Source organism: Lactuca virosa, chromosome 8 (genome assembly GCF_052849685.1).
Source record: "Lactuca virosa cultivar CGN04683 chromosome 8, Lactuca_virosa_CGN04683_v6, whole genome shotgun sequence".
NCBI classification, from domain to species: Eukaryota; Viridiplantae; Streptophyta; class Magnoliopsida; order Asterales; family Asteraceae; genus Lactuca; species Lactuca virosa.
Window position 1 is genome coordinate 12,812,155 of NC_136433.1, and position 16,562 is coordinate 12,828,716.

The following is a 16,562-nucleotide window of genomic DNA, read 5'->3' on the forward strand; positions in this document are numbered from 1 at the left end:
CCAAAGATTGGTTGCTCATGGACAGTTGGAAGTATAGTGTTAATTTTGGGAGGATCATATCGACAAATTCTGAAAAGAGGAAACTCTCGTTTAGAAGTGATAGTCAAAATGGGAATATGTAAATGTTTCCGTAGGTGGAAGTTATTCATTAAATCTGCGTAAGATTAGAAAACTTAATGTAAGAAGGATATTCAAAGGAATGTACTTTGAATGTGAGACTTCGTTTCCATAGAATTGCTCTCCATTGGAATACTTTGTAATGTTTGTTGTCGAGTCTTTGTGACTTTTGTGCTTAGTCATTAGAAGAGGATCATTGCATATAAGTTTAGAATCTAACAGATTATAGTAAATGAAAAGAATTTGGTGTTCTTACATTTACGATAAGGATTTGGAATTGTGAAATGAGCATCATTGAAATGTTTTCAATTGATCTATTCCACAAAGAAAGGACCATAGGCAAACATAGTGTGCATGCTTGGAGTGTGTCATAACTATTGTTTTAATTCAAGTATTAAGTTGATAAATTGAAACATTATACAATGAATAATGAGTAATCAATATGACTCAAAAGTGTTTTGGGCCATATAGGATTAGTATTATTCTTGTGTTTCACTTTGCATGTTCTGACTTCCCGAATAACTAGGTTATTCAAACCGTCTACATTCGATCATACTTTGGAAGTAGGTATTGAGGCAAGACTGTCATGAATAGGTCTGTAATATGTCTAGATGTTTTAGATATAGCTGCAATATTCATGAGTGCTCCTGGAATAAGATTCGAGTATTGGATTAAACTCACGCTCATTTGAATCACTTCATGGATTTTATCACGAGTGATCATGAGACGATAATATCTTATATTCTTCAAACCTAGAGATATGAGTTGTTGACTATGAGTTGGTTGTACATTGATTGTACGAAACCGCATCAGTAACTTGATGTTAGAAAACGTGCCTTTGTGTATGATTCAACAAGTAGTTAGTACAAGCATATGAGTCAAAGTTTATCCATTCCTTTTACCCTTGGAGGGATAAAAGCGATATCTGTGGGCCCCTCGATGATTTAGTGATGACAAACGTAAGTGCTCGGCCGAGCCTGGACTAATTTGATTTGTTCAATTAGTCGGTCGTCATAAATTGGAAATCAGGAAACAACAGATGGACAGAGAGAATGATTATAATCCATGTCTCAGTCCATGTGATATATAGAATGGAGGAATATATGATCCCTTATCTAATGGACGTGTCATTGACTAGGTCAGAGTTCGACAACGGCTTTTAAGAGCTACGATTGCTAGTTGGGTTTTGGAGTCATACTTGCAATAGTTTTAGACTTATCCAAGTGGGAGACTGTCGGATTAGATGTATAAGCTCATAACTATTATTGGTATGTATTCGACCCGAGAGTAGCATGGTCTATTTGGGTTGCATATCATCATGACAATTTGTTAGGATGGATTCTTGAGAGAAGGTTATATATGATTTGTTAATATATTATAAGTTATAATATATTAATATGAAATCATATGTTTTAATTAGTATTGATCAAGAATTAATTTGGAATTAATTTAGTGATCAAAGAAGACTAAATAAATCTATGGGGACTAATTATGGTAATTAGTTATATTTATATGTGTTGGGCTTATGATGAATGTTGGACCAAGTTTATGTATGGATACAATTGTTAAAATATGAATAAGAAAATGAATAAGAAAATAATTTGATATCTAAATTATAAATAACATTTGTTAAAAATTAATTGAGAAAATGAATAAATTAGTATATAAACATAGATATGATACATTAATATGTTAATTATAATGAAATTATTCAAAATAATGTTTTTTTGAAAAAGATAAATATGGTAAAAAAAATTCCATTTCCATTTCATTTTTACTACAACCAAACAAAAGAATTAATTCTCATGTATATTTTTTCAATGGATTTTTGTTATATCAAACATTGGAATCAATTTTTTTTCTTTAATTTAACTCTTTTTCTCTCCATTTTCATTCTCCACTTCAATTCCATTACTCTGTTTGAAGTGTCCTTATATTAAGATTCCAATTGTAAAGTATATTTATAAAATAGAAATTCGACAATAATGTATCTAAATAGCTAAAAATGACACACAATTCAGGCGTCACCGAAGAAATAAATGCCAAGCGTTCCATAGGTTTCACGTGTGACGATACCACATTTTTCTTTTAAATTCAAGTACAACAAGTTTAGGGTGCGTTACAGTAAACATCACAAACTATAAGGTGCACATCTGGCTATCTTTCATCTGATATTCCCTATATATATTCTGTAAAAAAGGAAAAACAAATTTGTATAGAAATTTTCTGAAGAAAATCTTAGGAATTGAAGCAAACAAAGATGCCTTTGAAATTGGTGGACGCAACCTTATCGACCTTCAACACCGTTTTCGAGAAATTCAAATCCGAAGCACCAAACAACAAAAGCAATCTCATCCTGTTCTTGGCTGATATCGAACCTTCCACTAATCTCAGTTGGTGCCCTGGTAATTTCCTCTATTTAGTTCGTTAGATTTGTGACTGTATGTCGATCATACGGATACCTCCTTGATCTTCGTTTCTATTTTTCCCTTTAACTTGTGATTGCAAAATAATGTATGGAATTCGAACTTGATCGGGGTTTTGCTATCGACTTGATCGTTGTAAAGTTTTATGTAAAAAATTGAATGAGTTCATACTAATTTTGGAATTAAATCATCTTTCTACTGCTTTTTGATGAGTATATTGGAGAAGTTTTGCTGGATAGTGAAGGGCCTATTTTATCCTGGTCGAGTACAAAATTGAACTCAAAACATATAACAAATTGAATTCAAGTTTAGATGAATTTGACCCTAATTCTTATCAACCTTTTTGTAAGTGGAAATATATTTGTTTGGAACTCAATTTATTGATCGATTGATTGATACTACTTTTTGTGTCATCTTTTCACTTGCTTTGTCATTAGATTGTGTGCGAGCTGAACCAGTTATATACAAAAAACTGGAATCATCAAGTGATGACGTGGCGCTCCTTAGGGCTTATGTGGGAGACAGACCCACGTGGAGGAACCCACAGCACCCATGGAGGGTGGACTCCAAGTTCAAGCTGAAAGGAGTCCCGACTCTGATCCTTTGGGAAAATGGTGAGGTTAAAGGTCGCCTTGAAGACCATGAAGCCCATATTGAACGCAAGATTGATGCCCTAATTGCTACCAAATGAACATATCTTCAAGGTTTTAGTTACTTGTCTAAATCTATGTTTAGACTCTTCGATTACAGTAATAATAATGTATTGAGGTTATGATATCCAATTAATGTGCTAAATCGAGGGTTTGAAAGTTTTATCTACAATAGCATTGTACTTTTTAAGTATAGAGGTTTAATAAGAAATGAAAGTAAGATGCTATATCAAACAATAAAATGAAAGTATATTCCTGTTTCTTGCATTTGGCCTTCGATTGGTCTAAATGCAAGAATAAGCAAGGCACTTTCATTTTGTTATCTAATATAGCATCATACTTTCATTTAATCTTCTTTTACTTTAATGTCTATTGTGCTAGAATTAGGTGCATTGCTATTAAGCACATCGTACTTTGAAAGTACAAACAATGCTAGAATTCAGAAACATTTCAAAGTATATGTTAATTTTTTTTTTTGGAAAAGGAACTTCCCTAGCGAGGGTTCCGGGTCAGCTTTCGCGCACCGACTAATCCACTGCTGCAAACATGAGCCTATGCCTCATGCCCTGGAGTCCTTGGAGACGAGCCTCCATGGCCACAAGGGCTGAGTAGTGCAAGGATTTGAACACGAGTCAATAGGTTATCCACCATATTTTCCATATGCCTTATCAAGTCACCACAACCTAAGTGTTAAAGTATATGTTCATGTTCAGCCTGTAAACATCACATAAATTCTCTACTTGCTTAATTCCGTTCTTCTTTATCACGAATCTTGAAATAAGATGCAAAAAACAAAGATCAAATTGTTGTGCCCACCAACACTACCGTGTAACTTTAGCTTTCTTTTAGATAAGATTCCTCTCTATTAACAAACCAAAAAAACAATATTACAAATTTACAACAATCATCCATCAAGATTTCAAGATAAAGAATAAAATCAAATAGAGTTGCTTACTTGATAGTAGCTTTGATCTCATGGGTATGTCTCAAGATTTCAAGTTGCTTACTTGATAGTAGCTTTGATCTCATGGGTATGTCTCAAGATTTCAAGTTGTTTTCTTTGAAATACGATTGGTTTGGTAGATATGTCCCATAATTCGTGTAGTAGTATGATTGACATTTGGATGATGCTTTTATTAGTTAACAACAATCCTATAACATCCTATGAAGATGACTAACCAAAACCATTTTATTTAGACAAAGATGTTGAAGAAAATGAATTGACAATAGGCTATATATGCTTTAGTTGTAATCGATGGCCATTAAAACGCAAGTAAAATTATAATAATTTAATGTTATAAAACAATATTGTAATTTAACTAAAATAATAAATAAAAACTTTATATCATTAAAACCACATATATAAAATGATATGTTGGAAACTTTTTTTTCTTTTCTGTTCAACAATGGAATGAGAAAAAAAACTCGTATGAGGTATGTTTGTTTGGATGGAGTGACAAATAAATGAAATGATGAATGCATCAAATATATAAATTATTTAATAAAATAATTCACTAACGAGTCAATAGTCAATACTCAATACGGTTCATGATCATGTTTAGTTAATATGTAAAAATAGAATGGATTTTCATACGAGTTCATAATATTATATATAAATAGAACATATATTTAAGACACTATTACTATTATGCAGTTATTTAGTTATAACTTTGAATACCAATGGAATGGAATGAACAATTTCATTTTTATTTTTAGTTTTTGGATTCCATCATACCAAATATCACCTTCTCCTATGAATATAAATTAACAAGAGTAAAAGAATCACATCTATCTTTTCAACAACAAACTATTTTATTCCTTCAAACAAAACAAAAACAAATAGTTCCTTTTTCATTTCAATGTTTCCATTATACCAAATACTATTCAAATTTCAAGTTCAATTGTGTTTCATGTCACATCAATTCTTTATCTGCTCATATAAAACCCAAATCACAACACCAATAATCGTGTCTCTGATCAAGTTCTTAACGATGGTATCAACCCATGATGATGATGATGATGATGATGATCCATTGACTGAAGAAGCCCTATCTCCCACAAGATCACGAAACCTCAAGTCTCCAAGATCAGAAATCAGTGCATAAATCACACCATTAAGATGCCCTCTCCCAATAACCCCTACAACTCTCTTACTATCTCTTACAGCTTTACTTCGCTTCAAAGACCAAGCAATATACTGAACAAAAAAACAGGTCATAAATCACAAAACAAACTGTCTTCTATCATCAAGATTGACCTCCAAATTTTCAAAAACTTACAGTGTCACGTTCATGGATCAAAGGTTGCAGCAATGAGGGATATGAAAAACTCAATTGCTCGTATAGTTGAAAGTTGCTGTCATCTGTGGTTGATTCCTGGAACATGGGATTAAAAAGATGATAGTTATTAATTGTGTGTGATTATAAAAGTGGTAGATAGATAGCTTGATATGGAACCTTGAAGTTTATCTTGGATTGATCCGATGATGATGTTATTCCACCAAGAACTGAGATAACAAGGCTTAGTTTTTCCTTCCATTTAAGAGAGTTCCAGGCCCTTTCGAGCTAAAATAAGAAAGAAAAAAAGTAGCAAAATTTTTATGATAGACAAACAGAATGATTAATAAGTAAAAGATCAAATGGATAGAGATGCATACTGTTATTTCAATAGGCCGATCTCCTAATACCACTTGTGCACTAATTTCTTCGGATGCTTTTCTTGCAGCGCGAAACTAACATAAAATTTGTCAATTAAGAGCGTGAAAAGTTTGAAGATGGTTCTTGTAACTATCTATTGTCTAAACTGTATACCTCGTCACCAAAAGGGCGATTGATGTTTGAGGAAATCTTGGAAGAGAATGTGGCTAACAGTAGACGTAGTGCTAGAGCTGTTTGACCACCTGTTAGGCCGGAAAACATGGTGAATTTGGTTTTTAGCGAAGAAATAGATGAAATTGGATGTGTATGGAGATGGAGATGGTTACCTAGGTTGATGCTGCGACTAATGGCGCCAAGGAACCCTGAACCGGATAAGGAAAACGGATTGGACTTCAGCCGTGGTTCGATCTCAGTGTCTGTTGATGTGTACATGATTCCTGCTCTGAAAACGATCTCTGCAATAAGTCAAGTTAAGCCATGGATGGAACTAAATCCTGCTATAGCATTAAAGGAATTGTAGGATAAGATGGTGATCTGAAGTCGCCAGCTGATTTCATATGAAAAATAACTTGGAACAGAACAAATTGACGGAGAAAATGGAATCTAACCACATCACATGTACCTGCTTCTACAAAGCTCGACGACGACATTGTCAGGTTTCACAGTCTGGACAACTCGTTCGACGTCGACAGCCGATTTTTCAGAAACATGATTCGTACCGAGTAACCAAATAGCCTCAGGCTCCACAAACTCGGTTCGCCATGCCGGAACAGGGCCAAACTGACTCTTTCTGATTACAACTAAGCTTCCTTCATCGGCTAAATCGAGCAATTCCGGGTGCATCTCAGCAATTATGGCTCTAGATCCGCTTAGAATTTCAGACTTGAAGTCGAACTCCGGCGGTGGTGGTTTTATTGAAACCTTCGTCCGAAAACAATGTGTGGGGGGTCGGATTATGCTGAAATTATTAGGGTTTGGAGAGAAAATTGGGAATGGAGATTTTAGAAGTTCCATTTCGAATGGTTGGTTGGTTATGGTGGTTGGGGGTATGCAAGGTTGAAGATATATGATTTCCTTGTGTTGGCGTGTAGAAACCATAACCACCTGAAAATCCCACAAAAACTTCATCCTTTTTTAGTTTTTTTTTTTTTTTTTAACGGCAAAGTACTCCTAAATCCACCTATGTCTCCAACGAGACTTGAACCCTCGTCCTTTTTGAGTTAATATTGGATTACAATTTAATAAAAATTAAATGCTCACCATAATTCCATTTTTATTTTTTTGAGAGTTTAAATAATAACCTAACTCTACGTCTCTAGTCTCTACCATATTATCATCTTTCTCTTATATTGTATTCCCGGAAAATGAATTACAAGCCTAACGAAGTTTTCAAACTGTTCAAAAAACATCAATCATATTTTGTCTTTTCAAAAAAATCCAACGAACTTAACATTTTGTCTAAAAAATCTCAATGAAATTTTCAAACCATTCAAAAAATCTCAATCATGTTTTGTATGTTCAAAACGTTACCTTCGTTGGGTTTTTTTGAACAGACAAAACATGATTGAGGTTTTTTTGAAACGTTTGGAAACTTTGTTGGTCTTACAAGTCATTTTCCCAATATGGTAATAAGTCACGTCATCTGTTTCTTTTCTTTGACTTCCATAGAATAGAACAAAAGTGTAACTTAGTTGAGCTTTTTTAGACAAAATGTTAAGTTCGTTGAGTTTTCTTGAACAGACAAGACATGATTGTGGTTTTTTGAACGATTTGAAAACTTCTTTGGGCTCATAAGTCATTTACCCTTAACATTCCTCATATCATCTTTATTATATATCATTCTAATTAAAATCTTATGAAATCCTTATTTGTATGCCTTAAATATATGGTTTGGTAAATCTATTCTGTATGTCTTAAATGTATGTGTTGGTAAATGTGTTATGTGTTGTTGGGTTTAGGGATGTCAACAGAACCAAACGGGACCGAAAATAGCTTCCCCTGCCCCGCCCCCGAATTCAATTATTTCCCCCGGTCCCGCCCCCGCCCCCAGTATCCCAAACCCTGATCCCGCCCTTGAATACGTCCATTGCCCCCGGTCCCGCCCCCGTTCCCCCGTTTCATGGGCTTAAAAATGGGTTTTTATGCCAAAAAATGCTATATGTTTGGACTTAAAACAACTATTTTCTTGAACTTCAAAATCTTGAAATCTAGTATTTTAGCAGCTAAAAAATTAAAAACCCAATATTACAAAAACAATAAATACAACATTACAAAAATTACAAATCCAACTTAGAACTGAAGATATAAATCAATTTAATAGAACTACAAAATTGGTGAAGCAATAAAACAACTAAGCTAAAACTTTATGCTTTTAACACAAGTCTCTAATTATGAAACAAATTGATTTTGGATCAAAACAATCCATGACAAAGCCAACACCATTTTCACAATATTTTTGCACCATTTTACTCCAAACTAGCATCATTTTCACCATTTACTCCCTGTATTCATGTGTAACATCATTAGTATAACATAAACGATTTAATCATGAAGGAGTTGTTTAATCACCAAATGATTTCAAAAAATAAATTGTATCTCAGCAAACTATATGCACTTGGAAGTAGAAATAGCTTCCTGATCAAACAAGTTGTAAATTAGATTTCTATATTATTTTGCCTTGACGCCTTGTGTAGATAATCAAATCAGTTGCAAGAATCTACAAGATGCAAAAGTGTAAGTGAATATAAGACAAAAAAAAAGATTCAAATCTCATAAACATAAATATATCAAGAACATGCTTCTTTTACCATGATCAAAAGTTTAATTAATCATCTATGTACTCATCTACAACTACTGTTTGTGCCTTTGTGGGATGGAGGAGTAAAAATCGTCACCAACAAAACACACTCAAAACCCCCCAAAAATGTTGTTATTTTCAAAGATCAGTAAACAACCTAGAACAAATTACAAAAAAAAAAAAAAAAAAAAAAACCAAAAAAAAAAAAACAAACAGTCTTACTATCAACAAAAACCATAATATCATATTATCAATATATCTAACCACAAATCGGAAGTCTACATTGATTATTAAAAACATATGTCAACTAGAAATCAGAAGTCTAAATTACCAGAGGTGGAGTCGTAGATCTGAAATTAGGTCATTGGCAGGAGGACGACAACCATCGAACTGAAGTAAGAGGCAAAGGGTGAAGGTGAGAGGCATGATAGTCAAAGATTCCAGACTTCAGTGGTTCGTTGGATTGCTAGAGAGAGGCACGATGGTCGGCGATTGCTAAGAGGGTGTGATTGTGAAGACAAAGAAGCGAATTCGCAAGCCGAAGGCATGAAGAACTAATGAACGTTACCTGTGAAGACGAATCCCTAGTTGGGTTCATATTTGGTTGAAAGTTAAAACACTAAATTAGTTGATTTTTTTACTATAGTCTTATTTTTTAAAATTGTTGTTTGGTGTTGTGTCAAACTTTTTATTTAAAGATGTTGAAAAAACTTACTCAAATATGTTTATTTTGTGTTGAGTTAGTGTCTACTTTAGGGTTTAGGGTTTAAACTTTCTAAAAACATTTTTGTAACGTCACAAAAATATGACCCAAAAATTTCATTTTTAATTTAAACAAAACGGTATTCCAAAAACATTATCAATACAATCCAAGTGAAAATAAGTGTATCACACATCATATCAATCAAAGTAAATCACAAAAGCGGAACTACACGGTGTGTGCGATGCAGTCATCCCGAGCTCTTCCCTTTGGAACAAGAAGTACCTGAAACATAAACTGAAAACCATAAGCATAAAACTTAGTGAATTTCCCAAACTACCTCATATCATACATATTAAATCACATATTGGGCCCCCGCCGTACATTGCGCCCCGCCCGACATCGAGTCCCTCTCGGTATACAGATATGTTATTCTTAGGCCCTGCCTGACATTGTGACATCCCCATTTTCACGGCCAGAAAAGACTGATTTTGTTTATGCATTATAAAAATCAGAGTACCTCTTTTAATAAAAATGTTGCGGAATTTGTTCCCAGAAAAACATGATAAATACGTTATCAAAGCATTTCCGAAGGAATGTATTTTTATTCATTTTTAAAACATTTGGGATGCCATCGTCAATACAGAAACATAAGCATAAACATAACTTACATTCATTATCACTAGTGATTTATATCTCCTTAATCTCTCAGTGTAATGTAACTTCATATTGACACCTGTGATTCAAATAAACTGAGTGGGTCAAGTTGGGAAACCTGACGAGTACATAGGGTTTTCAACCCACAATAATATAATTATTATGTTTAAACAACAAACAATCAACCCAATTACCCATCCCCATTATCTTTTTTGCTCTTAAGGATCTACCCTAAGAATCAGCTATTCCTCGTTCATTCATTCCTAAGGATTATCCTAAGGAATCGGTACGAAGTCCATCGTTGCCATGGTTTAATCAATAGGCACTAAGTCTCATAGTCGCCAGGGTTATTCTCTTTTATCGACAACAACGATTCCGAGACTCCTCTCACAACAAATGTCAAGGGGTTTAGGCACTACGTAGCATAGTCGCCAGGGCTAATCTCGTCTATCGACAGTGTCGTTTCCGAGACTCCTCTCACAACACATGTCAAGGGGTTTTTAGAGTACAGCTGGTGAGCACACAGTTCAAAACACCTACAGGTTGCGAGCCTGCTAGTGTCCATTGGGCTGTCTAGAATAGTCCGTGGTTGTCATCCATACTCTGCTGAATGACGGGGCCAACCCATGGGTAAAAGGCTTCTCTCATGGTTCACCTCTCACCCTTATCTCATGGTTTATATCACCTCTCATCATTTTGTTTTTTTTTCACACAGCAACTATTTCATCTACCCATGTTTAACCCAACACATTTTGTAGATATAAAATACATATACAGTTTAAATCATTTAAAACATGTATAAAAACTTTCACCCAGCATAGACGGCAAGTATAAAGACAATATGCACACATAGTATATAATTTATATTAAATACTTCATATCTATGTGTAAGATGAAAGTAACTATGCACTCACTTGATTAGGTGGTGACTCGGTACTCGAACAGCACTTCGTTATCTCAAAACAATTTTTCCTTGACAAAACCTAGTATCAATACCACTAGGGTTTAGTCTAACGTTAACCGCGACTAATTAACAGTCTAGCTATTATTACTATTATACAAGCGTTAAACAACACTCTATATAACTCATAATAATAGCCCAAATAATTATTTTAAGGTCCTAATAATGTTACTATAATTAATTAGAAGCTATATTAAAAATAGCGTAGGCGTAGCTCACTTACAGCGGGCTTTATAGAAAACTGGGCTTTGTTTGGAGCAGCATTTCCGAACCGAAAGACCCTTTTTTCTCGGGACTCCGGGAGCCTCGGGGCTTCCTTCGGGTGCTAGGGGGTTTACCTAGGCTTAGGGGGGTTAGGATAGTCTAGAGAGAGAAAGAAGTTAGAGAGAGAAGGAGATTTGTGTGAAAAACTCGGAAGACTTCACAGCCTTTTATAGGCTCCCAGCTTTGGATGAACGTTGGGCGTTCAGCACAACTTCGTTGGGCGTAGTTCGGATAAGGCGGCTACGTGGCGAAGTCTCGGTGGTGCGACGTGTTCGCTTCTGGGCCGAGGAGAACAGTTGTACGCAGCGCGTACCCGAGCTCGGATGCTGGGCGTAGGCGAGGGGCGACGTGTCGCAATCCGAAGCGAGCCCTGATCATCATCGAACGGCTGGAATTCAGCAGTAACGCCCGTAGATCCGGGCTAGTCAATTTAGAGATAATAGGGGTCGAAAATGACTTTTCGACAAAAAATTATTTAGAATAAATAATCTTAACCAAGTTGTAGAATATGTCTCAAGGGTTCCATACATATAAAGAACGCCGAAATCCGAGTTATAACGAAGAAGTTATGGTCCGTCGAAGTTTTTCGGCAAAACCGGCACGGCACCGGGAGACGTAAATAGTGAATTTACGATAGATGAGTTTTTAGCCTTAGTAATCTAAACAAAATTTGTAGTATACGTTAAACCGAGAACATACAAAAAAAAAAAGAACGCCCAAATCTGACTTCGTATGAGCAAGTTATGAATTTTCTAAGATTTGGCATAGCAATGCATGGCCCGAAACTCGAATTTTAGTTCGAGCAGTTTTTGGCTAACGCGACCTAAATGAGAGTTGAAGATCTCATTAATAGGAACTCAACGGTAAAAACACAGATGAAAACGGAGTCCGTATGAAGGAGTTACGAATTGTTCGCGGTCATTTAACGATCTAATCTCCTCCTACTGTTAAATTCAAGATCGGTCGAGAATTAGTCGACAGAGTCTAAATGAAAGTTCTAGATCTTGTTTTTACCTACGCGTGTAAAAAAAGAACGTCGAAAACGGAGCTCGTATGCGAAAGTTACGGGGTTTAGAAGTCGGCAGGGTGTTGTGCGAAATCGGGTGACGTGGCTGATTATGGGCCAAGGCTTTCTCCCCAAGGCAAGCCACCAGAAGGTGACATGTGGCATGGACTCGACGAGTAAGAGGACCTACTCGACGAGTAGATCTGTTTTCCAGCCTATAAATAGAGGTACCGGGTTCCCTCATTCTTCACACCATTCCAACCTCTTCTCTCTCTCTCTCTAGAACCTCTCTCTAGCCCCTAAACCCCCCAAAAAGCCTAGGGAACCTCCCTAGCACCCGAAGGAAGCCCCGAGGCTCCCGGAGTCCCGAGAAAAGGGACTTTCGGTTCAGAAACGCTGCTCCAGCGAAGCCCGGTTTTGAGAAAAACCCGTTGTAAGTGCGCTACGCCTAACATATCTTTAGTGTAGCTTATGTTTTAATATAGTAATGTTATTAGGACCTTATAATAATTATTTGGGCTATTATTATGAGTTATATAGTTTAACGCTTATATAATAATAATAATAGCTAGACTATTAATTAGTCTCGGTGAATATTGAGCTAAACCCTAGTGGTAATGATACTAGGTTTTGTCGAGGGAAATTGTTTTAAAAAGTAACGAAGCGCTCTCCGAATTCAGAATCACCACCTTATCAGGTGAGTGCATAGTTACTTTCATTTTACACATAGATATGAAGTATTTAATATAAATTACATGCTATGTGTGCATATTGTTTGTATACTTGCCGTCTATGCTGGGTGAAAGATTTTTATACATGTTTTAAATGATTTAAACTGTATATGTATTTTATTTCTACAAAATGTGTTGGGTAAAACATGGGTAGATGAAATAGTTGTTGTGTGACAAAATAAAATGATGAGAGGTGATATACACCATGAGATGAGGGTGAGAGGTAAACCATGAGAGAAGCCGTTTGCCCAAGTGTTGGCCCCGTCATTCAGCAGAGTATGGATGACAACCACGGACTATTCTAGACATTCCAGTGGAACGCTAGTAGGCTCGCAACCTGTAGGTGTTTATTTGAACTGTGTATTCACCAGGTGTACTCTAAAAACCCATTGACATGTATTGCGAGTGGATTCTTGGAAACGATACTGTCGATAAACGAGATAAAAACCCATTGACATGTATTGCGAGTGGATTCTCGGAAACGATATTGTCGATAAACGAGATAACCCTGGCAGCTATGGATTTAGTGTCTGATGAGCAAACCTTGGCAACTATGGATTTAGTGCTTGTTGAGTAAACCCTGGCAACGATGGATTTCGTGCCTATTCCTTAGGATAATCCTTAGGAATAAATGAACGAGAAATAGCTGATTCTTAGGGTAGATCCTTAAGAGTAAAGAAGATAATGGGGATGGGTAATTGGGTTGATTGTTTGATGTTTAAACATGATAATTATATTATTGTGGGTTGAAAACCCTACGTATTCACCAGGTTTCCCAACCTGGCCCACTCAAGCTTATTTGTATCACAGGTGTCGATATGAAGCTACTTTACACTGAGAGATTTAAAAGAGATGTAGATCACTAGTGTAAATGAATGTAAGTTCTGTTTATGCTTATGTTTCTGTATTGACGATGACATCCCAATGTTTTGAAAATGAATGAAATACATTTCTTCGGAAATGATTTGATAACGTATTTATCATGTTTTTCTGGGAACAAATTCCGCAACACATTTCTTTAAAAGATACTCTGATTTTCAAAATAAAGCATAAACAAATCGGTCTTTTCTGTCCATGAAATTGGAGATGTCACATCAGCCACGTCATCGATCTCGCATCAGATTTCGCATATTAACTTTCCGACTTCTAAAATTCGTATCTTTCACATACGAGCTTTGTTTTCGACGTTCTTTATATCCACGCGTAGGCAGGAACGTACTCTACAACTTTAGTTTAGACTCCATCGGCTAATTTTGACTTTATTTTAAAAGTTATATTATTAACAGGCCGGGACAGGATTGGTCCGTTAAAATCTCATAACTTCTTCATCCGACGTCCGTTTTCGTCCGTCTTTTTATCGTTACGCTACTAATAACGAGATCTTCGATTCTCGTTTAGGTTGTGTCGGCTAAAAACCGCTCGATCTAATATTCGAACTTCGGGCTATACACTGCTAAGCCGAAACTTCGAAAAATCATAACTTCTTCATTATAACTCGGATTTCGGCGTTCTTTATATGTACGGAACCCTTGGGACGTATTTTACAACTTGGTTAAGATTATTTATTCTAAATAATCTTTTGTTGAAAAGTCGTTTTCGACCCTTATTATCTCTAAATTGACTAGCCCGGATCTACGGGCGTTACAATTATCTCCCCCTTAGGATGATTACGTCCCGGAATCATCAACGAAATAGGGCTCACATGATAACTTCATACGTTATCTCTTCATCCTAAGTAATAACCGTAACTTTGATGTTTCTTCGAACGAGTATCTAACTCTAAGACTTCCTGACTGCTGGCGGTGCTTGATCTTGCACCCGCTCTCTATCTCATGTTAGACTTTCAATCATGACCTTTATGTCACAATCCCGATCTTTATCAGAGACTCCTTATTATTTTTAACAAACTTAATATAATTTATTTTGATTTCCACAATAGACCGATGGGTCACGTTCTAATGACTTCTCATCGTATGTTGCAACGCTTAGACTCAGGTCTCTTAGAGTCAAATTCCAGAACAGACTATACCTTCCTTCATGTTCTAATGTGATATAATCACGTCTTAAAAGGTAGCATTTCCAGCTACAAGCAACTATTGCGATACCTCTACTGATCGCTTTGATTATCTTTTATTTCAATCTTTCGGCTTAAGTCAGATGCCACATCGAACTTGGTTCTCTGAACCACGTAACATACTCATCATAGTCGGACTCAATTTGATATGACCACTAAGTTCGGAATAACAATCATCTTCTTAGTCATTACCGAAACGATGGTAATGACAGACATGAACAAAACAGAATCAGTTACTAGCGCCTTGGTAACCTTGTGACTTTCCCTGATCCAAGTGTGAGTCCTGTGCTTCCGGTAGTATAGGCATCTACTACCATTCACACCTACTCATACTCGTCCCAAGTATTGTCTCGTAGCTTTCCAAGTTACTATCACAAAAACAATTTTAACAGATAAAAATGTGTCCAATCAATCATAAAATTTTCCCTAGACTCTACTAGGACTTCTTCCATACGTATCTTCAATCATCAATTCTACTTCAAATCGGTTGGTGATGGAAATGTCAGACGATGGGATAACTTCATGGATTATACCAAAAATCTTTCTTTCTGCAAATCGAAAGTTTACTTCTCCCGTACTAGACATATTATTTATTAGATGCATTCTAAAGGCAAGATATCACTCTTATGATATCTTCCGATAAGTACCATTCAGTATCGTAAGCCTTCTCATATCCTCCATTTACTCAATTCACTACAAGTCTTCACCATGATGTTCTGTACACCAAAGCAATCGTTTGGTGTATTGAGACGAGAATAAAGATAGAGGAAGGTTTAGACGTGTAATCCTCCTTATTACTCCGAAAAGTTACATGCCAGTTCTAATACCGTAATCAAACTTTAGAAATCTGAACACATAAAATTTCCAGATCCGGTCGGCAATAGACCATAGATCCGATCAAACGATAACATCATAAAACATCACAATCATTTAGGACATAAAGCAATTTAGGCATCTTCCCTAAATGAGCTAGTGCTCGTGTCTATTTATGTGTACTTTCCTAAAATATATTAGACACACTCCTCACGATCATCGCTTAGCATTCTAAGTTTAAGTCTAGAAATAAATCTTGATTCCTAGTTCGCTTAAACTAATGCTCTGATACCAACTGTGACATCCCCATTTTCACGGCCAGAAAATACCGATTTTGTTTATGCATTATAAAAATCAGAGTACCTCTTTTAATAAAAATGTTGCGGAATTTGTTCCCAGAAAAACATGATAAATACGTTATCAAAGCATTTCCGAAGGAATGTATTTTTATTCATTTTTAAAACATTTGGGATGCCATCGTCAATACAGAAACATAAGCATAAACATAACTTACATTCATTATCACTAGTGATTTATATCTCCTTAATCTCTCAGTGTAATGTAACTTCATATCGACACCTGTGATTCAAATAAACTGAGTGGGTCAAGTTGGGAAACCTGACTAGTACATAGGGTTTTCAACCCACAATAATATAATTATTATGTTTAAACAACAAACAATCAACCCAATTACCCATCCCCATTATCT

The 16,562-nt window shown here is 35.7% G+C and overlaps 2 protein-coding genes across 3 annotated transcripts; one reads left to right on the forward strand and one right to left on the reverse strand.

The window, feature by feature from the left end:
- The first annotated feature begins 2,312 nt into the window (after window positions 1-2,312).
- On the forward strand, window positions 2,313-3,383 carry LOC145128913 (Thioredoxin superfamily protein). Its single transcript, XM_079063686.1, has 2 exons — window positions 2,313-2,522; window positions 2,981-3,383. Exons 1-2 carry the CDS (start codon window positions 2,378-2,380, stop codon window positions 3,232-3,234), a joined length of 399 nt encoding a protein of 132 aa, XP_078919812.1. The 5' UTR covers window positions 2,313-2,377; the 3' UTR covers window positions 3,235-3,383.
- A 1,603-nt stretch (window positions 3,384-4,986) lies between these two features.
- On the reverse strand, window positions 4,987-6,916 carry LOC145128611 (TraB family protein). Of its 2 annotated transcripts, none has more exons than XM_079063428.1 (7): window positions 6,473-6,916; window positions 6,177-6,292; window positions 6,004-6,092; window positions 5,850-5,924; window positions 5,650-5,757; window positions 5,473-5,568; window positions 4,987-5,390 (listed from the first exon to the last, which is right to left on the reverse strand). In XM_079063428.1, exons 1-7 carry the CDS (start codon window positions 6,862-6,864, stop codon window positions 5,112-5,114), a joined length of 1,155 nt encoding a protein of 384 aa, XP_078919554.1. In that variant the 5' UTR covers window positions 6,865-6,916; the 3' UTR covers window positions 4,987-5,111. The 2 variants fall into 2 exon arrangements, with proteins under 2 accessions (XP_078919554.1, XP_078919555.1); XM_079063429.1 differs by having other exon boundaries at window positions 6,177-6,305; window positions 6,473-6,637.
- Between the last annotated feature and the right edge of the window lie 9,646 nt (window positions 6,917-16,562).